Here is a 22,500-nt window from a genome sequence, read left to right on the forward strand (position 1 = left end):
CCTACAACTAGAAAAGTAATTATTTCTCTGCTCTTCCTTTTTAACCAAAATACACAATCATCGACTTGGGAGTTTACACAGTGTGCCTGAAGGCAGCAGCGTCATGGCCTTGACTGTGTAAATATAGCCTCCTTCTGGCCTTTCACCTAAATTATCCCCAACAAAATGAAGGAAATACATTGCAAAATTGTGCATAATATTTATCCCAATATTTTGTGTTGTTTGATAGCAAATGTGAAGTTTGTAAAAATGAAAAAAGTAAACATCTACACATCAGGATTCTGGAAAGAAAGAAGACTATGTTAACACTCACAAGACAAGGATGTAATATTATACTCTGAAAACATTCCCAGTTCAGTTTACATTTCTGGGGAACGTCACATCCATGAAGCCAAGTTCTCGAGGTCTCGGAGATATTTTATTTTATTACCAACATTTTCTGTTTTCTTTCTTTTACTATAATACAGTTACCTATGCTGAATGTATCATCCGAGTCATGCATGTTATTCTTATTTCATTATGATGCCTAAATGTTTACCGTTTTAATGTCACATGTTGGAATTGAAAGAAAAAAAACATAACTGCTGTGTAATAAATGGGGATTAATGTTAATCCAAAATCCAATCTTAATTCTAGTTTTTAAGGATTTTCAGCACCTGAAGGAACGCTACAGATCCAATATCTTATTAAAAACAATATACATCTCCCTGCGGCCAGAGAAAGCAGGATACAACAGATATAACAGATACAACAGAGTAAGTAAAACACTTTGACCTGCAGTTATATGAAGAACGGATCCTCAATAAACTGTATCCTCAGAAAGTTTTTGCACATTTAAGTGATTTGTATTTGTATTTATTGTTTAATTACATTTACTTTCTACAGTCAGTATAACCACTGGAAAGAAACACAGTATCTATTCAAATAAAGTATTTATTTACAAAGCGGAGTATATACAAGCTTATTTACACAGAGGTAAATTAACAGCATTTTGTTATCGGACAGTAAACGTGGGACACATGAGCTCCAACACTGAGACACACTTTCAAACATGGTCACCAAAGAGCAACACGAGTCAAATGTTGGGTTTCTGTTTCAGCCCGTGTGTTTAAAATATAAAAGATAATAATGAGTCATGTAGAAGTCAGGAAGCCCGGAGAGGAAGATACATAACTGTGAGTCTGAAATAATTTCTTCTCGTGTTTATGAATCAACAAGTGAAAAAAGGAGAAATTGTCAGAATAATATTTGTTTTGTTTTTCATGTGTGAAAATGTTTGTTGTTGTAATACTCGTTCTGACCACAAGAGGCAGAAGTGCAGCACAGCATCAAGAACTTAATACTAATTAGTTTCTCGCTGCTCGAACAGTCACACACTTTGTCAGTAAGTTCTGGAACATCGCTGTCCGTCTTCCTTCTGGATGGAAACGTATTTACGAAGAGCTGAGAGGAATGTAAGGAACTCAGAAAGAAGGTTCCACCTCTTCGGTCATAAGAAAGATTTAGTTCAGATTGTTTCCTCACAGGACTTTAAGAATGGGAATTCATCTTTTATTCTTCAAGTTGTTATTCGCTTGAACTGAATGCAAAAGTACACAAGCCTCCCTTGTTTGTTCAAAATGTAATTGTTAAACTGGAGCAAATACAGTTCACTTAGGAACAGTTCGTGGTTTCAATCTGTTCATCTCAGCAAGAAAGTCCATTTGTGAATTTCCCCAAATGTCGATCTCGTTAGGAAAAGAAAAGCTGAAGACGTCAGCAGGAACTCTGACACTTTGGTCTTTACTCTGCAGGAGCCGCTTCCTTTAGAATATTTATACAAGAACGATCGACTCATTTAATTCTGACGATGACGTCTTCAAACCTTTAACTGCTCGACAACACGGAACCTGCAGCTCTGAGGCTGAAGCTGTTCGTTAACAGATTAAGAGCAGATGAAACATGAAGGTCAAGGAAAACTAAAGGCTGCTCTTACAAACTCATTCCACGAGATGATGGCAGATTTAATAAAAGGTAGCGTGGAACTTAAGATGTTAGCGGACACAATGACTGTAAATGATGCTTTAAATCTCCTTTATGAACGAGCTCCTGCAGAGCTGCAGCGATCAGACGCTCTCCTGCCAGAGCTGCAGCAGAACGTCTGATCGCTCCTGCAGAGCTGCAGCGATCAGACGCTCTGCTGCAGAGCTGCAGCGATCAGACGCTCTGCTGCAGAGCTGCAGCGATCAGACGCTCTCCTGCAGAGCTGCAGCAGAGCGTCTGATCGCTCCTGCAGAGCTGCAGCGATCAGATCGCTCCTGCAGAGCTGCAGCGATCAGATCGCTCCTGCAGAGCTGCAGCGATCAGACGCTCTGCTGCAGAGCTGCAGCGATCAGACGCTCTGCTGCAGAGCTGCAGCGATCAGACGCTCTCCTGCAGAGCGTCTGATCGCTCCTGCAGAGCGTCTGATCGCTCCTGCAGAACAACTAACAACTATTTGAGAATCCAGTAAAGTAAAAAAAATTCAGCCTCAATATGGAGATTTGCTGCTTTTTTTCTTGTTTTCTATCATATTAACCACATTCACATCTTTGGGTTTTGGACACAAGACATTTAATGCTTCATGTTTGTCCTTCCTCATGTTCGAGCTCTGCACAAACCAAAGGTGGAGATGTTTGATCAGGTGCTGCTCAGTGGTCCACACACACACACACACACACACACACTCTCTCTTTTTTAATCGGAGTCGCTGCTGCTGCTGGAGGAATCAGTCGACATGGCCTCCACGTCGTCCTCGTTCTCCTTGTTGTGCCCTGGAGGCTCCAGGCCGAAGTCGTTGCCGTGGTGAGGAGGCAGCATCCCCACCGAGACGTCCGAGGACTGCCAGGGGTAGTGAGGCGTCAGGACGTCTGAGGGAGGGGAGACGGAGGTTATTCTGTGGCGTCACAAAGCAGCGGGGGGAACAGAGATCTGTGGCAGCCATGATGAGCTGCTGGAATTCCCTTCTCATCTCCTGTAGCGTGGCGTACACTGGACCAGGGCAGGAGTTTAACGAAGGCCATGTTTAACGGAGGCCATGTTTAACGGGCGCCTCCCTCCGCTCAAACGTTTAAACCGTGTTATTAATAACGGTTCTTTTAATGGTCTTCACTTCGCAGCCGCTTCACTGAGCCTCTGTGTTGCTGAAGCTCAAATATCAAGACAAATTAAATAAATATGCAATCCGGGGAAAGATTCCCGTTTCTGAAACATAAATCATTTTGTGAAAGCTTTTCTTAATGTTTCCACGTCAGTGAAGACTTGTGAGAGCAACACCTGCAGACACTCACCTGGTAGCCTGCCAGCAGCCAGAGCGTCACCCGGCAGGTGTCCGTTTACGCCGTTGGTCGGCAGGTTGGCCATGTGACCGAGCATCCCGCTGCGCATCTCCAGGTCCGTGGGGTAGGGTCTGCGTGGATCACCTGAGACCAACATGTGTGTTAACAGTGAGGTGGAAAAGAGGAGGCGCTGCAGAATCTGTGGTTCCTACCTGGGACCCAGTTGAGCGGCGCACACACGGCGTTGCTGGCACTGATTCTGTGAGCGTACTTGATGATTTCCTCTGAAGAGATGCTTCCTGCAAACAACGAGTTAACAAGACATCAGACGCAAAACCACCAGAGCCGACAGACCGCTGGACAGGAAGTGTGTCAGCTCACCTTTTCTGGCTTTGTCAATGGATTTGAGTTTCTCCTTCGCCTGGTAAACAGCAGTGGCCTTAAAGAAAGAAACAGGTCTTGAGTTAGAAGAACAGAAGACACACACACACACACTTTATATATCTATATACAAAGAAAGATTTCTTTGTAAGAGCTCATACATCCAGAACAGCGCTGCTAGGATCCTGATGAGAGTGCGAAAGTACGAACACATCACACCCATCCTCAAATCACTGCACTGGCTCCCTGGTCTCACTCAGGATTGATTATAAAATCTCCCTTTACACCCATCAGTGTATTCAGGGAAATGCTCCATCCTACCTCAGAGAACTGCTCACCCCACAAACCTCCACAAGAAACCTCCGTTCTGTAAAGGCTAACCTCCTCCTTCCCCCCAGGACCAAGCTCGAAACCATGGGAGATCGCACCTTCTGCTCTGCCGCTCCCAGACTGTGGAATGCTCTCCCTGAACATCTGAGGACGCCACAGACTGTGGATGCTTTTAAAACGGGCCTAAAACACATCTTTTTAACAGCATGTTGCTCGACTTTAACCATTTTAAAGTGTTGTCTTGTCTATCAAATGTTTTTATTTTATTTTTTAAATGTATATTTTGCTCATCGTTTTTACTCTGTAGCACTTTGAGTTTTGTTTACGCAAATGAAAAGTGCACTTATAAATAAAATGTATTATTATCATACGTTTTAAGGTTTTAAGTCTTTTGATTCCATGAAACACAACTGCTGGCAGATTTAAGTCCTCCTGCCTTGTTGGAGATATTCAGGTCAGACAGACTGTTAATGTTTATCACTTCTACTCTCACGATATGATTATAAAGGGAGGCAAGCTCGCTCAATATCTTCAAAAGCTAAAAACATATCTCTTTACTTTAGCCTTTTAATAGTGATATTTTATATCTCTTTACTTTAGCCTTTTAATAGTGATATTATATCTCTTTACTTTAGCCTTTTAATAGTGATATTTTATATCTCTTTACTTTAGCCTTTTAATAGTGATATTTTATATCTCTTTACTTTAGCCTTTTAATAGTGATATTTTATATCTCTTTACTTTAGCCTTTTAATGGTGATATTTTATATCTCTTTACTTTAGCCTTTTAATAGTGATATTTTATATCTCTTTACTTTAGCCTTTTAATAGTGATATTTTATATCTCTTCACTTTAGCCTTTTAATGGTGATATTTTATATCTCTTTACTTTAGCCTTTTAATGGTGATATTTTATATCTCTTTACTTTAGCCTTTTAATAGTGATATTTTATATCTCTTTACTTTAGCCTTTTAATAGTGATATTTTATATCTCTTTACTTTAGCCTTTTAATGGTGATATTATATATCTCTTTACTTTAGCCTTTTAATAGTGATATTTTATATCTCTTTACTTTAGCCTTTTAATGGTGATATTTTATATCTTTTTACTTTAGCCTTTTAATAGTGATATTTTATATCTCTTTACTTTAGCCTTTTAATAGTGATATTTTATATCTTTTTACTTTAGCCTTTAATAGTGATATTTTATATCTTTTACTTTAGCCTTTTAATAGTGATATTTTATATCTCTTTACTTTAGCCTTTTAATAGTGATATTTTATATCTTTTTACTTTAGCCTTTTAATAGTGATATTTTATATCTCTTTACTTTAGCCTTTTAATGGTGCCACTTTAAACTAATTTAAATGATTTCATAAATGTTTGCTATGCATGGTTTAACATTGAATGTGTAAAGGTAACTGAGATAAAGTTCAGAGTGTGTATTTTTGATCAAACAGACTGTGTTACCACGGGAACAAGAGGAAGTTTCTCTGATAAATATGTATTGGAGAAAAACTGGCTTTAACCGAAGGGAGTAGACCAGTTGAAGGGCCACGGGCCCATTGTTGATCTCATGCTTTCAAAATATGTTTCTGATAGTTTAAAACATTTACAAGAATGATGTGATGATCCCGGCAGTAGGGTCGCTAAGTACGGCACAGATAGGGAAACTAGGCATGATTTCCAATGTTATTTTATACTATTTTAATTCTGCTATTGTTGTAATGGTACTTCAGACTCATTACATCAACACTGTGATTATTGTTCTGTAAATGCTCTTATTCTAATCTTGTACTAATTGTTATGTTTCTGCTGTGAAGCACTTTGGGCTGCAATTCTTGTATGAAAGGTGCTCTACAAATAAAGCTTATTATTATTAATATTATTATTATTATTATTATTATTATTATTATTATTATAAAGACACCGTGGGGGAAGAAGATGTTGGTGCAGAATGTTCTTCTGGGCTGAAGTTTTGCAGAAATGTTGACTTGTCAGCAGCAACAACAGTCGAACTCTTAATAACGCAACATTAATATCGTGGTGAGGAGCAGATCTTTCTCCTCCAGTCTGGATGGGAAGATGAACCCACCAGGATGTGTTCAGCCTCCTTCAGCTGTTTCTGCAGCTGCTGGATGTCGTTGTCTCTCTTCTCCACCTCCTTCTCCAGCAGCTGCATCTCCTGGTGCACCTTCCCCTGCTGCTGAGCCACCTCCATCAGCTCCTGGAACTCCCTGTCCCTCTGTACCAGCAGCTCCAGGATCTGAGGAACACACACAAACACTTTTTGTTAAATGATGGCAGGCTCTCTGCAGCTTTGATCTAATACTTCGCTTCACCTCAAACGAAGCCCTGATGGAAGAGTTGGGATAAAATGACCCAAAAACTGTACCAGAGTACTTCCTCAGTGTACTGTAGTACCAGTAGTACTTGATTTGAATACTTCCTCCATCATGCAGTGCTGGCTGACATTGGGGCATGTGCACGTGCTGTTACCTGGCTGTCCTCCCCGGGCTGCGGCAGCTTCTGGCTCCTGGACAGCGCCAACATCTCGATCAGCTCCCTGGAATACAAACACAAATAACGGCTAACGTTAGCTCACGGTGCCGGTGCTGGTTAACAGGCGTTAAACTCGCCACACATGAAACACCAGCACTGTAATAAACCTTAAGACAGCCCAACCAGGCAACAACTGCGGGACTTGTAACTTTACCGGGATAAAACCTCCAAATCGTCCAACGCAGAGAGAAGTCGCTCTTTCGTTGATTTCTCCACAACCGCCGCCATGTTGGCTCAAGTCGCTTCTGCGCAAGACAGGAAGTGACGTCGCTGACGAATCTTTTTTCTTTTTTACGCTGCCATCTTCTTTATTTAAGTAGAACATGTACACATTTACAGCAATATATATAATGTAATACATGATCATTATGTCAGTAATGTTTAGGAGTTAAATTGTAAAGATGTAATACAGATGAGATAATACAATTTTAAATATACACTGTTTTAAAGATTAACAAGTGGTTTCCAAACTTATCAAACAATGTTATATTACATCAGTGTGTAGTTGTGTCTCTTGTGTTACATCAGTGTGTAGTTGTGTCTCTTATATTACATCAGTGTGTAGTTGTGTCTCTTATATTACATCAGTGTGTAGTTGTGTCTCTTGTATGACATCAGTGTGTAGTTGTGTCTCTTGTGTTACATCAGTGTGTAGTTGTGTCTCTTGTGTTACATCAGTGTGTAGTTGTGTCTCTTGTGTTACATCAGTGTGTAGTTGTGTCTCTTATATTACATCAGTGTGTAGTTGTGTCTCTTGTGTTACATCAGTGTGTAGTTGTGTCTCTTGTGTTACATCAGTGTGTAGTTGTGTCTCTTGTGTTACATCAGTGTGTAGTTGTGTCTCTTATATTACATCAGTGTGTAGTTGTGTCTCTTGTGTTACATCAGTGTGTAGTTGTGTCTCTTGTGTTACATCAGTGTGTAGTTGTGTCTCTTGTGTTACATCAGTGTGTAGTTGTGTCTCTTGTGTTACATCAGTGTGTAGTTGTGTCTCTTGTGTTACATCAGTGTGTAGTTGTGTCTCTTGTGTTACATCAGTGTGTAGTTGTGTCTCTTGTGTTACATCAGTGTGTAGTTGTGTCTCTTGTGTTACATCAGTGTGTAGTTGTGTCTCTTGTATTACATCAGTGTGTAGTTGTGTCTCTTGTGTTACATCAGTGTGTAGTTGTGTCTCTTGTATACATCAGTGTGTAGTTTGTGTCTCTTGTGTTACATCAGTGTGTAGTTGTGTCTCTTGTGTTACATCAGTGTGTAGTTGTGTCTCTTGTGTTACATCAGTGTGTAGTTGTGTCTCTTGTATGACATCAGTGGTGTAGTTGTGTCTCTTGTGTACATCAGTGTGTAGTTGTGTCCTCTTGTATGACATCAGTGTGTAGTTGTTGTCTCTTGTGTTACAATCAGTGTGTAGTTGTGTCTCTTGTTTACATCAGTGTGTAGTTGTGTCTCTTGGTACATCAGTGTGTAGTTGTGTCTCTTGTATACATCAGTGTGTAGTTGTGTCTCTTGTATGACATCAGTGTGTAGTTGTGTCTCTTGTGTTACATCAGTGTGTAGTTGTGTCTCTTGTGTTACATCAGTGTGTAGTTGTGTCTCTTGTATGACATCAGTGTGTAGTTGTGTCTCTTGTGTTACATCAGTGTGTAGTTGTGTCTCTTGTGTTACATCAGTGTGTAGTTGTGTCTCTTGTGTTACATCAGTGTGTAGTTGTGTCTCTTGTGTTACATCAGTGTGTAGTTGTGTCTCTTGTGTTACATCAGTGTGTAGTTGTGTCTCTTGTATTACATCAGTGTGTAGTTGTGTCTCTTGTGTTACATCAGTGTGTAGTTGTGTCTCTTGTGTTACATCAGTGTGTAGTTGTGTCTCTTGTATTACATCAGTGTGTAGTTGTGTCTCTTGTATTACATCAGTGTGTAGTTGTGTCTCTTGTGTTACATCAGTGTGTAGTTGTGTATCTTGTGTTACATCAGTGTGTAGTTGTGTCTCTTGTGTTACATCAGTGTGTAGTTGTGTCTCTTGTGTTACATCAGTGTGTAGTTGTGTCTCTTGTGTTACATCAGTGTGTAGTTGTGTCTCTTGTGTTACATCAGTGTGTAGTTGTGTCTCTTGTGTTACATCAGTGTGTAGTTGTGTCTCTTGTGTTACATCAGTGTGTAGTTGTGTCTCTTGTGTTACATCAGTGTGTAGTTGTGTCTCTTGTGTTACATCAGTGTGTAGTTGTGTCTCTTGTATTACATCAGTGTGTAGTTGTGTCTCTTGTGTTACATCAGTGTGTAGTTGTGTCTCTTGTATTACATCAGTGTGTAGTTGTGTCTCTTATATTACATCAGTGTGTAGTTGTGTCTCTTGTATGACATCAGTGTGTAGTTGTGTCTCTTATATTACATCAGTGTGTAGTTGTGTCTCTTATATTACATCAGTGTGTAGTTGTGTCTCTTGTGTTACATCAGTGTGTAGTTGTGTCTCTTGTATGACATCAGTGTGTAGTTGTGTCTCTTGTATTACATCAGTGTGTAGTTGTGTCTCTTGTATTACATCAGTGTGTAGTTGTGTCTCTTGTATGACATCAGTGTGTAGTTGTGTCTCTTGTGTTACATCAGTGTGTAGTTGTGTCTCTTGTGTTACATCAGTGTGTAGTTGTGTCTCTTGTGTTACATCAGTGTGTAGTTGTGTCTCTTGTATTACATCAGTGTGTAGTTGTGTCTCTTGTGTTACATCAGTGTGTAGTTGTGTCTCTTGTGTTACATCAGTGTGTAGTTGTGTCTCTTGTGTTACATCAGTATTACATCAGTGTGTAGTTGTGTCTCTTGTGTTACATCAGTGTGTAGTTGTGTCTCTTGTGTTACATCAGTGTGTAGTTGTGTCTCTTGTATGACATCAGTGTGTAGTTGTGTCTCTTATATTACATCAGTGTGTAGTTGTGTCTCTTGTGTTACATCAGTGTGTAGTTGTGTCTCTTGTGTTACATCAGTGTGTAGTTGTGTCTCTTGTATTACATCAGTGTGTAGTTGTGTCTCTTGTGTTACATCAGTGTGTAGTTGTGTCTCTTGTATGACATCAGTGTGTAGTTGTGTCTCTTGTGTTACATCAGTGTGTAGTTGTGTCTCTTGTATGACATCAGTGTGTCGTTGTGTCTCTTGTGTTACATCAGTGTGTAGTTGTGTCTCTTGTATGACATCAGTGTGTAGTTGTGTCTCTTGTATGACATCAGTGTGTCGTTGTGTCTCTTGTGTTACATCAGTGTGTAGTTGTGTCTCTTGTATGACATCAGTGTGTAGTTGTGTCTCTTGTGTTACATAAGTGTGTAGTTGTGTCTCTTGTGTTACATCAGTGTGTAGTTGTGTCTCTTGTATGACATCAGTGTGTAGTTGTGTCTCTTGTATTACATCAGTGTGTAGTTGTGTCTCTTGTATGACATCAGTGTGTAGTTGTGTCTCTTGTGTTACATCAGTGTGTAGTTGTGTCTCTTGTATGACATCAGTGTGTAGTTGTGTCTCTTGTGTTACATCAGTGTGTAGTTGTGTCTCTTGTATGACATCAGTGTGTAGTTGTGTCTCTTGTGTTACATCAGTGTGTAGTTGTGTCTCTTGTATGACATCAGTGTGTAGTTGTGTCTCTTATATTACATCAGTGTGTAGTTGTGTCTCTTGTGTTACATAAGTGTGTAGTTGTGTCTCTTGTGTTACATCAGTGTGTAGTTGTGTCTCTTGTGTTACATCAGTGTGTAGTTGTGTCTCTTGTGTTACATCAGTGTGTAGTTGTGTCTCTTGTGTTACATCAGTGTGTAGTTGTGTCTCTTGTGTTATATCAGTGTGTAGTTGTGTCTCTTGTATGACATCAGTGTGTAGTTGTGTCTCTTGTGTTACATCAGTGTGTAGTTGTGTCTCTTGTGTTACATCAGTGTGTAGTTGTGTCTCTTGTATTACATCAGTGTGTAGTTGTGTCTCTTATATTACATCAGTGTGTAGTTGTGTCTCTTGTGTTACATAAGTGTGTAGTTGTGTCTCTTGTGTTACATCAGTGTGTAGTTGTGTCTCTTGTATGACATGAGTGTGTAGTTGTGTCTCTTGTGTTACATCAGTGTGTAGTTGTGTCTCTTGTATTACATCAGTGTGTAGTTGTGTCTCTTGTGTTACATCAGTGTGTAGTTGTGTCTCTTGTGTTACATCAGTGTGTAGTTGTGTCTCTTATATTACATCAGTGTGTAGTTGTGTCTCTTGTGTTACATAAGTGTGTAGTTGTGTCTCTTGTGTTACATCAGTGTGTAGTTGTGTCTCTTGTGTTACATCAGTGTGTAGTTGTGTCTCTTGTGTTACATCAGTGTGTAGTTGTGTCTCTTGTGTTATATCAGTGTGTAGTTGTGTCTCTTGTATGACATCAGTGTGTAGTTGTGTCTCTTGTGTTACATCAGTGTGTAGTTGTGTCTCTTGTGTTACATCAGTGTGTAGTTGTGTCTCTTGTATTACATCAGTGTGTAGTTGTGTCTCTTGTGTTACATAAGTGTGTAGTTGTGTCTCTTGTGTTACATCAGTGTGTAGTTGTGTCTCTTGTATGACATGAGTGTGTAGTTGTGTCTCTTGTATGACATCAGTGTGTAGTTGTGTCTCTTGTGTTACATCAGTGTGTAGTTGTGTCTCTTGTGTTACATCAGTGTGTAGTTGTGTCTCTTGTGTTACATCAGTGTGTAGTTGTGTCTCTTGTATGACATCAGTGTGTAGTTGTGTCTCTTGTATTACATCAGTGTGTAGTTGTGTCTCTTATATTACATCAGTGTGTAGTTGTGTCTCTTGTGTTACATAAGTGTGTAGTTGTGTCTCTTGTGTTACATCAGTGTGTAGTTGTGTCTCTGTATGACATGAGTGTGTAGTTGTGTCTCTTGTGTTACATCAGTGTGTAGTTGTGTCTCTTGTGTTACATAAGTGTGTAGTTGTGTCTCTTGTGTTACATCAGTGTGTAGTTGTGTCTCTTGTGTTACATCAGTGTGTAGTTGTGTCTCTTGTATGACATCAGTGTGTAGTTGTGTCTCTTGTATGACATGAGTGTGTAGTTGTGTCTCTTGTATGACATCAGTGTGTAGTTGTGTCTCTTGTATGACATCAGTGTGTAGTTGTGTCTCTTGTATGACATCAGTGTGTAGTTGTGTCTCTTGTATGACATGAGTGTGTAGTTGTGTCTCTTGTATGACATCAGTGTGTAGTTGTGTCTCTTGTGTTACATAAGTGTGTAGTTGTGTCTCTTGTGTTACATCAGTGTGTAGTTGTGTCTCTTGTATGACATGAGTGTGTAGTTGTGTCTCTTGTGTTACATCAGTGTGTAGTTGTGTCTCTTGTGTTACATCAGTGTGTAGTTGTGTCTCTTGTATGACATCAGTGTGTAGTTGTGTCTCTTGTGTTACATCAGTGTGTAGTTGTGTCTCTTGTGTTACATGAGTGTGTAGTTGTGTCTCTTGTATGACATCAGTGTGTAGTTGTGTCTCTTGTATGACATGAGTGTGTAGTTGTGTCTCTTATATTACATCAGTGTGTAGTTGTGTCTCTTGTGTTACATCAGTGTGTAGTTGTGTCTCTTGTGTTACATCAGTGTGTAGTTGTGTCTCTTGTGTTACATCAGTGTGTAGTTGTGTCTCTTGTATTACATCAGTGTGTAGTTGTGTCTCTTGTGTTACATCAGTGTGTAGTTGTGTCTCTTGTGTTACATCAGTGTGTAGTTGTGTCTCTTGTGTTACATCAGTGTGTAGTTGTGTCTCTTGTATGACATCAGTGTGTAGTTGTGTCTCTTGTGTTACATCAGTGTGTAGTTGTGTCTCTTGTATGACATCAGTGTGTAGTTGTGTCTCTTGTATGACATCAGTGTGTAGTTGTGTCTCTTGTGTTACATCAGTGTGTAGTTGTGTCTCTTGTGTTACATCAGTGTGTAGTTGTGTCTCTTGTGTTACATCAGTGTGTAGTTGTGTCTCTTGTATGACATCAGTGTGTAGTTGTGTCTCTTGTGTTACATCAGTGTGTAGTTGTGTCTCTTGTATGACATCAGTGTGTAGTTGTGTCTCTTGTATGACATCAGTGTGTAGTTGTGTCTCTTGTATGACATCAGTGTGTAGTTGTGTCTCTTGTGTTACATCAGTGTGTAGTTGTGTCTCTTGTGTTACATCAGTGTGTAGTTGTGTCTCTTGTGTTACATCAGTGTGTAGTTGTGTCTCTTGTATGACATCAGTGTGTAGTTGTGTCTCTTGTATGACATCAGTGTGTAGTTGTGTCTCTTGTGTTACATCAGTGTGTAGTTGTGTCTCTTGTGTTACATCAGTGTGTAGTTGTGTCTCTTGTGTTACATCAGTGTGTAGTTGTGTCTCTTGTATGACATCAGTGTGTAGTTGTGTCTCTTGTATGACATCAGTGTGTAGTTGTGTCTCTTGTGTTACATCAGTGTGTAGTTGTGTCTCTTGTGTTACATAAGTGTGTAGTTGTGTCTCTTGTGTTACATCAGTGTGTAGTTGTGTCTCTTGTGTTACATCAGTGTGTAGTTGTGTCTCTTGTATGACATCAGTGTGTAGTTGTGTCTCTTGTGTTACATCAGTGTGTAGTTGTGTCTCTTGTGTTACATGAGTGTGTAGTTGTGTATCTTGTATGACATCAGTGTGTAGTTGTGTCTCTTGTATGACATGAGTGTGTAGTTGTGTCTCTTATATTACATCAGTGTGTAGTTGTGTCTCTTGTGTTACATCAGTGTGTAGTTGTGTCTCTTGTGTTACATCAGTGTGTAGTTGTGTCTCTTGTGTTACATCAGTGTGTAGTTGTGTCTCTTGTATTACATCAGTGTGTAGTTGTGTCTCTTGTGTTACATCAGTGTGTAGTTGTGTCTCTTGTGTTACATCAGTGTGTAGTTGTGTCTCTTGTGTTACATCAGTGTGTAGTTGTGTCTCTTGTATGACATCAGTGTGTAGTTGTGTCTCTTGTGTTACATCAGTGTGTAGTTGTGTCTCTTGTATGACATCAGTGTGTAGTTGTGTCTCTTGTATGACATCAGTGTGTAGTTGTGTCTCTTGTGTTACATCAGTGTGTAGTTGTGTCTCTTGTGTTACATCAGTGTGTAGTTGTGTCTCTTGTGTTACATCAGTGTGTAGTTGTGTCTCTTGTATGACATCAGTGTGTAGTTGTGTCTCTTGTGTTACATCAGTGTGTAGTTGTGTCTCTTGTATGACATCAGTGTGTAGTTGTGTCTCTTGTATGACATCAGTGTGTAGTTGTGTCTCTTGTGTTACATCAGTGTGTAGTTGTGTCTCTTGTGTTACATCAGTGTGTAGTTGTGTCTCTTGTGTTACATCAGTGTGTAGTTGTGTCTCTTGTATGACATCAGTGTGTAGTTGTGTCTCTTGTGTTACATCAGTGTGTAGTTGTGTCTCTTGTGTTACATCAGTGTGTAGTTGTGTCTCTTGTGTTACATCAGTGTGTAGTTGTGTCTCTTGTGTTACATCAGTGTGTAGTTGTGTCTCTTGTGTTACATCAGTGTGTAGTTGTGTCTCTTGTATGACATCAGTGTGTAGTTGTGTCTCTTGTGTTACATCAGTGTGTAGTTGTGTCTCTTGTATGACATCAGTGTGTAGTTGTGTCTCTTGTGTTACATCAGTGTGTAATTGTGTCTCTTGTGTTACATCAGTGTGTAGTTGTGTCTCTTGTATGACATCAGTGTGTAGTTGTGTCTCTTGTATGACATCAGTGTGTAGTTGTGTCTCTTGTGTTACATCAGTGTGTAGTTGTGTCTCTTGTGTTACATCAGTGTGTAGTTGTGTCTCTTGTGTTACATCAGTGTGTAGTTGTGTCTCTTGTATGACATCAGTGTGTAGTTGTGTCTCTTGTATGACATCAGTGTGTAGTTGTGTCTCTTGTGTTACATCAGTGTGTAGTTGTGTCTCTTGTATGACATCAGTGTGTAGTTGTGTCTCTTGTATGACATCAGTGTGTAGTTGTGTCTCTTGTGTTACATCAGTGTGTAGTTGTGTCTCTTGTATGACATCAGTGTGTAGTTGTGTCTCTTGTATGACATCAGTGTGTAGTTGTGTCTCTTGTGTTACATCAGTGTGTAGTTGTGTCTCTTGTGTTACATCAGTGTGTAGTTGTGTCTCTTGTGTTACATCAGTGTGTAGTTGTGTCTCTTGTATGACATCAGTGTGTAGTTGTGTCTCTTGTGTTACATCAGTGTGTAGTTGTGTCTCTTGTGTTACATCAGTGTGTAGTTGTGTCTCTTGTGTTACATCAGTGTGTAGTTGTGTCTCTTGTGTTACATCAGTGTGTAGTTGTGTCTCTTGTGTTACATCAGTGTGTAGTTGTGTCTCTTGTATGACATCAGTGTGTAGTTGTGTCTCTTGTGTTACATCAGTGTGTAGTTGTGTCTCTTGTATGACATCAGTGTGTAGTTGTGTCTCTTGTGTTACATCAGTGTGTAATTGTGTCTCTTGTGTTACATCAGTGTGTAGTTGTGTCTCTTGTATGACATCAGTGTGTAGTTGTGTCTCTTGTATGACATCAGTGTGTAGTTGTGTCTCTTGTGTTACATCAGTGTGTAGTTGTGTCTCTTGTGTTACATCAGTGTGTAGTTGTGTCTCTTGTGTTACATCAGTGTGTAGTTGTGTCTCTTGTATGACATCAGTGTGTAGTTGTGTCTCTTGTATGACATCAGTGTGTAGTTGTGTCTCTTGTGTTACATCAGTGTGTAGTTGTGTCTCTTGTATGACATCAGTGTGTAGTTGTGTCTCTTGTATGACATCAGTGTGTAGTTGTGTCTCTTGTGTTACATCAGTGTGTAGTTGTGTCTCTTGTATGACATCAGTGTGTAGTTGTGTCTCTTGTATGACATCAGTGTGTAGTTGTGTCTCTTATATTACATCAGTGTGTAGTTGTGTCTCTTGTGTTACATCAGTGTGTAGTTGTGTCTCTTGTGTTACATCAGTGTGTAGTTGTGTCTCTTGTGTTACATCAGTGTGTAGTTGTGTCTCTTGTGTTACATCAGTGTGTAGTTGTGTCTCTTGTATGACATCAGTGTGTAGTTGTGTCTCTTGTGTTACATCAGTGTGTAGTTGTGTCTCTTGTATGACATCAGTGTGTAGTTGTGTCTCTTGTGTTACATCAGTGTGTAATTGTGTCTCTTGCTTTACATCAGTGTGTAGTTGTGTCTCTTGTATGACATCAGTGTGTAGTTGTGTCTCTTGTATGACATCAGTGTGTAGTTGTGTCTCTTGTGTTACATCAGTGTGTAGTTGTGTCTCTTGTGTTACATCAGTGTGTAGTTGTGTCTCTTGTGTTACATCAGTGTGTAGTTGTGTCTCTTGTATGACATCAGTGTGTAGTTGTGTCTCTTGTATGACATCAGTGTGTAGTTGTGTCTCTTGTGTTACATCAGTGTGTAGTTGTGTCTCTTGTATGACATCAGTGTGTAGTTGTGTCTCTTGTATGACATCAGTGTGTAGTTGTGTCTCTTGTGTTACATCAGTGTGTAGTTGTGTCTCTTGTATGACATCAGTGTGTAGTTGTGTCTCTTGTATGACATCAGTGTGTAGTTGTGTCTCTTGTGTTACATCAGTGTGTAGTTGTGTCTCTTGTGTTACATCAGTGTGTAGTTGTGTCTCTTGTGTTACATCAGTGTGTAGTTGTGTCTCTTGTATGACATCAGTGTGTAGTTGTGTCTCTTGTATGACATCAGTGTGTAGTTGTGTCTCTTGTGTTACATCAGTGTGTAGTTGTGTCTCTTGTATGACATCAGTGTGTAGTTGTGTCTCTTGTATGACATCAGTGTGTAGTTGTGTCTCTTGTGTTACATCAGTGTGTAGTTGTGTCTCTTGTATGACATCAGTGTGTAGTTGTGTCTCTTGTGTTACATCAGTGTGTAGTTGTGTCTCTTGTGTTACATCAGTGTGTAGTTGTGTCTCTTGTGTTACATCAGTGTGTAGTTGTGTCTCTTGTGTTACATCAGTGTGTAGTTGTGTCTCTTGTATGACATCAGTGTGTAGTTGTGTCTCTTGTATGACATCAGTGTGTAGTTGTGTCTCTTGTGTTACATCAGTGTGTAGTTGTGTCTCTTGTGTTACATCAGTGTGTAGTTGTGCTGTAACCAGGTAAATGTCTCCGTTGTGCGACTAATAAAGGTTTTCTGATTCTGATATACAAAGTAATAATTTTATCTTGTAATGTTATTTAATAATTTGTCACAAGAGCCATATTTCTGCAGATATATACCAAAGATACTTGAAGTACATTTCACTGATGAATAATACTTATGTATTTGTACTTCAGTAGAAAAGTGAATATAGGACTTTTACTCTATTTACTTTTGTTTCTTTCGGGGGAAAACTGCCGAGATCTGGCAACCCCCCGTCCCGGGGTTCCGTTGAGTTTTGTGAACAGACTCATCAAGTTCCCAGCAGGTATCCAGAACCTTACCGGAACCTGAGTGTGATTCACTTCAAAATAAAAGCGCAAAAGAATTGTACCCCAGGACTCCGAATACACTTTGTCGTGTAGCCTGTACACTTCTTCTTGGTTTTTGTGGCCTCTAAACCTGATGATTTATGAATAGTAGTTAATTTGCATGTTCAGATGTTGATACCACTCTCATGTCTGTAAGTCAATGTTTTTAATGTTGCTTTCTTTGTGAAGCACCTTCAAAAATGTTTTATTGTTATTGGTATTGTTATAATAATTATTGTTATTATTATTATTATTATTATTATTATTATTATTATTATTATTATTGTTGTTGTTGTTATGAGTGCATCCAAACATTTATGAAGTGAAATGCAGATTTCATAACATTTTCTGACTAAATATTGTCATGTGAAAAGATAATTCAAGATATTAATAATAATAATAACACATTTTATTTATAAGTGCACTTTTCATTTGCGTAAACAAAACTCAAAGTACTACAGAGTAAAAACGATGAGCAAAATATACTTTAAAAAAAACAAAAAAACATTTGATAGACAAGACAAGACTTTAAAATGGTTAAAGTCGAGCAACATGCTGTTAAAAGATTATATTACAGGTAAATGATGTATCTAAATTCAACATGGCCTTTGAATTGGCTCCTTAAACTCATTTGTTTAATCTAATAAGTATAACAAATTATTGCTATTAACCTGCACTTTAAAAGGGCTTGTATTAACATACAAGGCTACATAAATCTGTTCACTGTTCAGCAATAGGTGAAACGCACAAACATCATACATGAATGACCATGTATAACAGCTGACGTGAAACCAATCACTGTTTTCTGTCTGAACTCTGATTAAGACGTCAGAAAATGCAAAATAAATATGAGACCTAGGCAACAAAACAGAATAGACTAGTCTAATTTAACATTTCCCTTTTTGGTATTTCTTAAAGGTTAATTAATTACCCTTACCTCGTTGAAGTAGAACAACTTTGATGAGTTAGTTCTCCTCATACTTTTAGCTGTTTATTGCCGAATAGTAAGATACATAAGAATATTGCTAGAAGTATACAGTATTAATGAAAGAACTGAGTATTTTTAATACTTTTACTTCAGTAAAATAACTTAGTACTTCTTCCACCATTTACTGTAGTATTGCAACGCTTAAATTAAAGATCTGAATACTTTCAACAGCTCCTACAGAAAACGTTGCCAGGTCGACATTATGCTTTTATTCCTTTAATCAACCGGAAGCTGCGCTGTAGTGCTGTGCGCAGCTTGACTTGGCCGTTATCACAACAGATCAGTCTTGGCCGGAGAGAGAAGTGCGACTTCTTCACTTCGGAGCAAATTCTCTCTGTTTGTTTTGTTTTTACAGCTTTTTGTCGTCTTTGTTTCTCGTCGGAGTTTGTCAGTCTTCCTTTCAGGATGGTTAAAGTGTCTTTTAGCTCCGCTTTGGCTCAAAAAGATGTGAAAAAGGACGCCGAAACTCTGATCCCCGAGGAGGACAAAGTGAGTAGAAAATGGCTAACTGTGCTAACGCGGAGTTAGCTTCCAGCTCAGGAAGAAGACGCACTTTAAACAAACTCACGATGCTGTAGTTTAGCTAAACTTTATATCCTATGTTCACTGTTTCTCTAACTGAAAAAACTAATTCAGCTGCGATATTTATTTATTTATTTAATTTTTATGGTACGTTACGTAATTAGTGTTTGTCTACTTCCTCATGTGGAATTACATGTTTGTATTCTTTGGTAAATACATGTTTATATTATTAATTTAGCTAATATGACTTTTCTACTGCTATTTAAAAGTAATCCTGTACCTTTTCGTCATTTTGTCTTATTTTCTAAGCATACTGTTGGTGTGGTAATACGAGAAAAACACGTAGTTTTTTATTCAAGGCACGTTTCATATCTAAAGAGCTTTATACATATTTCACATGTGTATATGTATATATATATATACATATATATTAAAAGCTGTTATACAGGAAGTACTGCTGAGAAGTTTAAATGAAGTGTTCTTGCTTTGTTCATGTCTGTGATCTTATTATAATGTTATACATCTTGTTTCTCCGGATGTAAAGTGCTGTGTTCACATGTCCATCATGCAAAATGTGTAGATATCTGATATCTGACAACAGGTAATGTCTCTATCCCCCCCCCCCCCCCCCCGTGTGTTCCAGACACGCAGGAAGTCACCTCCTGCAGGAGGAGGAGTCCTGCAGCAGTTACCAAAGTGTTCTTCTGGTAACAGATTCAGTGTAGTAACTACTTCTGCAGACGAATGGGACGAATAACACTTGAGGCGTGTTTTCTCCCGGACATGAAGTCTAGTTAAAACTCGTCTCCACCCTGTTGTGAAAGAAGTTTCTGATGAACGCTCAGCTCCGTGTCAGGCGGAGCTCTGCAGAATAAGATGTAATCACATTTACAGCGTGCTGCCGAGAAGACGCTTTCTGCACAGCGTGTGTGTCTAACGGTTTGGTTCTTGTGGCTGCAGAGCCGTCTGGTGTAGAGTCTGTCTGACTTCTCTTGACAGTCGCAGCTTCATAGTTTCCTTCTGGGGGATTGCAGTGGGTGCAAACAACAACAGACTCTCGATTGTCAGCAAGAACTCCGGGTTCATGTCAGAAAACTTCCATTAAATTCACGAGCCCTTGCACAACCCTGTAGCTCCAGTGCAAACACTCTTATTTATGAATGTCTTTGGGAGTCTAAAGACAGAGGGTCTGAGGACAGAGGGTCTGAGGACAGAGGGTCTGAGGACAGAGGGTCTGAGGACAGAGGGTCTGAGGACAGAGGGTCTAAAGACAGAGGGTCTGAGGACAGAGGGTCTGAGGACAGAGGGTCTAAGGACAGAGGGTCTAAAGACAGAGGGTCTGAGGACAGAGGGTCTGAGGACAGAGGGTCTGAGGACAGAGGGTCTAAGGACAGAGGGTCTAAAGACAGAGGGTCTGAGGACAGAGGGTCTGAGGACAGAGGGTCTGAGGACAGAGGGTCTGAGGACAGAGGGTGTTGTATCTTGTACACTCTGTAAACACTGAGACAAATGTATAATTTGTGATATTGGGCTATATATATTTTTATATATATATATATATATATATATATATATATAACACAGGAAACACAGTGTATTTAGTTATCATGTAAATAGTTGTTAGAATCTGAACGTTTCTTCTGCGTCACATGAATATACTTGTGTCTCATCTACAAGTTATTTCCTGCATAAAATAAAGAGACGCTGATGTTCTAGATGTGAGAGATAAACACGTTTTAAGATGTTGTGATGTTTTCCCGAGAAGATCCTTTTGATTCAATATTAAATGTAAAGATGTTGTTTGTCTTCTGACTCACGCGTGTAAGTTGTTAGCTTACCAAAGATACTCAGTTTACTGTCTCATAATAAGACAAATAAAACAACTTTTAGTTTGAAAATGAAGAAGTTATGTTCATGCCGTCTCCTCTCAGCTGTTTGGTTCATCACATGTTGCGTCTGTAACACGGAAATATTCCGAGGGAATCCAGAAGAATCAGGAAACAGTGGATGTTTGTTGTCCTTCATAACTTAGATAAATATTGTTTCCTTGTAAATTGACACCAAACAACATAACAACAAACAGACCCGACAGAAAGAGAAACTAAAGATGATTTACGGTTTCATTCCTGACTTTAGTTTGAAGTGGTTTCAGCAGAACAGAAAGACGACTGAAGGAAACGATCCTCTAATGCACGAGCTTCATGCTTCATGCTTCCCCCCCGACGCTCGTGTGGTTTCTGTTGCTCTGCAGCAGTTTGTGGCTTTAGAAGGTTAAACAGTTAAACTCATCGGACAAAGCTGAGACATGTATAGCTCCAAGAAATAGACCAGATTTAAAACTTCTCTGTTTGGCTGCTCTGTTCAGCTGCTCTCTTCAGCTTCTCTGTTCGGCTGCTCTGTTCAGCTGCTCTCTTCAGCCGCTCTGTTGAGCTGCTCTCTTCGGCTGCTCTGTTCAGCTGCTCTGTTCAGCTTCTCTGTTCGGCTGCTCTCTTCAGCCGCTTTGTTGAGCTGCTCTGTTCAGCTGCTCTGTTCAGCTGCTCTCTTCAGCCGCTTTGTTGAGCTGCTCTCGTTCGGCTGCTCTGTTCAGCTGCTCTGTTCAGCTTCTCTGTTCGGCTGCTCTGTTCAGCTGCTCTGTTCAGCCGCTCTGTTGAGCTGCTCTCTTCGGCTGCTCTGTTCGGCTGCTCTGTTCGGCTGCTCTGTTCAGCTGCTCTGTTCAGCTGCTCTGTTCAGCTGCTCTGTTCAGCCGCTCTGTTGAGCTGCTCTGTTCAGCCGCTCTGTTGAGCTGCTCTGTTCAGCCGCTCTGTTGAGCTGCTCTCTTCAGCTGCTCTGTTCAGCTGCTCTGTTCAGCCGCTCTGTTGAGCTGCTCTCTTCGGCTGCTCTGTTCGGCTGCTCTGTTCAGCTGCTCTGTCCGGCTGCTCTGTTCAGCTTCTCGTGCTAAGACTTGCTGGCTGTGTTCAGAGACGCTTCTTCCTGTTGAACGTTAAACTTCGTTAATGTGGGAAAACTTTGGTCGCGGTGGAAGATTTTCTTTCTTACTCAAGTAAAAGTAGAAATAATGCTGCCTTTTAAAAAGTATACCCATTAGTAACTAGTGATCGAATAAAGTACAATATTATAGAATCAAAATATACTTTGTATAAAGTGGCAGAAAATGGGACTTTTATTTAATATTTAATCACTTAATTTGTTGTCAAACTCCTGATCTTGAAATAATTAGCAGGTTGTTACTGTGTTTGTGTCCTGTTGTTAATCCAGAGGGTTAATCAGCATCTGATCTGCTGTACAAACGTGGTGCAAATTAATCATCTGCTCGTTTACGGATCCTGAAGTTAACGAGCTCGGATCAATTACAAAGCTGTGTGTGTGTGTGTGTGTGTGTGTGTGTGTGTTCTCACATGAGCTGCAGCTGGGCGTGAAACATCTGTACTTGTCAAGTAATTCATAAATGATTTTTGATTATTTACATTCTTGGTGTTATTGATCCTCTTAACCCTAGTGTCAGACAGACTCAACAGACAGACAGACTCCAGACAGACTCACAGACAGACAGACTCACAGACAGACAGACTCACAGACAGACAGACTCACAACAGACTCACAGACAGACAGACTCACAGACAGACAGACTCACAGACAGACAGACTCACAGACAGACAGACTCACAGACAGACAGACTCACAGACAGACAGACTCACAGACAGACAGACTCACAGACTCACAGACTTACAGACAGACAGACTCACAGACTTACAGACAGACTCACAGACAGACAGACTCACAGACAGACAGACTCACAGACAGACAGACTCACAGACAGACTCACAGACAGACTCACAGACAGGACACAGACAGACAGACAGACTCACAGACAGACAGACTCACAGACAGATAATAATGTATTGATCCCTAATTGGGAGCCTCTTGTGTGATGAATATCAACACTCAGTAAAGATGAAGTACTGAACCGGT

At 39.8% G+C, this 22,500-nt stretch overlaps 2 protein-coding genes across 3 annotated transcripts in view; one reads left to right on the forward strand and one right to left on the reverse strand.

Moving 5' to 3' along the window:
• Positions 1 to 2,555: 2,555 nt before the first annotated feature.
• Positions 2,556 to 6,855, reverse strand: LOC115005551 (mediator of RNA polymerase II transcription subunit 4). The gene is made up of 7 exons (XM_029427423.1): positions 6,725 to 6,855; positions 6,508 to 6,574; positions 6,104 to 6,274; positions 3,678 to 3,735; positions 3,509 to 3,595; positions 3,309 to 3,440; positions 2,556 to 2,888 (listed from the first exon to the last, which is right to left on the reverse strand). The coding sequence occupies exons 1-7, from the start codon at positions 6,796 to 6,798 to the stop codon at positions 2,716 to 2,718; spliced, it is 762 nt and encodes a 253-aa protein (XP_029283283.1). The 5' UTR covers positions 6,799 to 6,855; the 3' UTR covers positions 2,556 to 2,715.
• Positions 6,856 to 18,267: 11,412 nt separating this feature from the next.
• LOC115005549 (integral membrane protein 2B) overlaps positions 18,268 to 22,500 on the forward strand; it is an 18,942-nt gene continuing 14,709 nt past the window's right edge. The window contains exon 1 of one of the 2 annotated variants that reach the window (XM_029427419.1): positions 18,268 to 18,498. In XM_029427419.1, the coding sequence (XP_029283279.1) occupies positions 18,415 to 18,498 (84 nt within the window). In that variant the 5' untranslated portion in view covers positions 18,268 to 18,414. The remainder of the gene's footprint in view (positions 18,499 to 22,500) is intronic. The other variant, XM_029427420.1, reaches the window with a different exon arrangement.

The sequence above is a fragment of the Cottoperca gobio genome, unplaced genomic scaffold (genome assembly GCF_900634415.1).
Source record: "Cottoperca gobio unplaced genomic scaffold, fCotGob3.1 fCotGob3_318arrow_ctg1, whole genome shotgun sequence".
Lineage (NCBI taxonomy): Eukaryota > Metazoa > Chordata > Actinopteri > Perciformes > Bovichtidae > Cottoperca > Cottoperca gobio.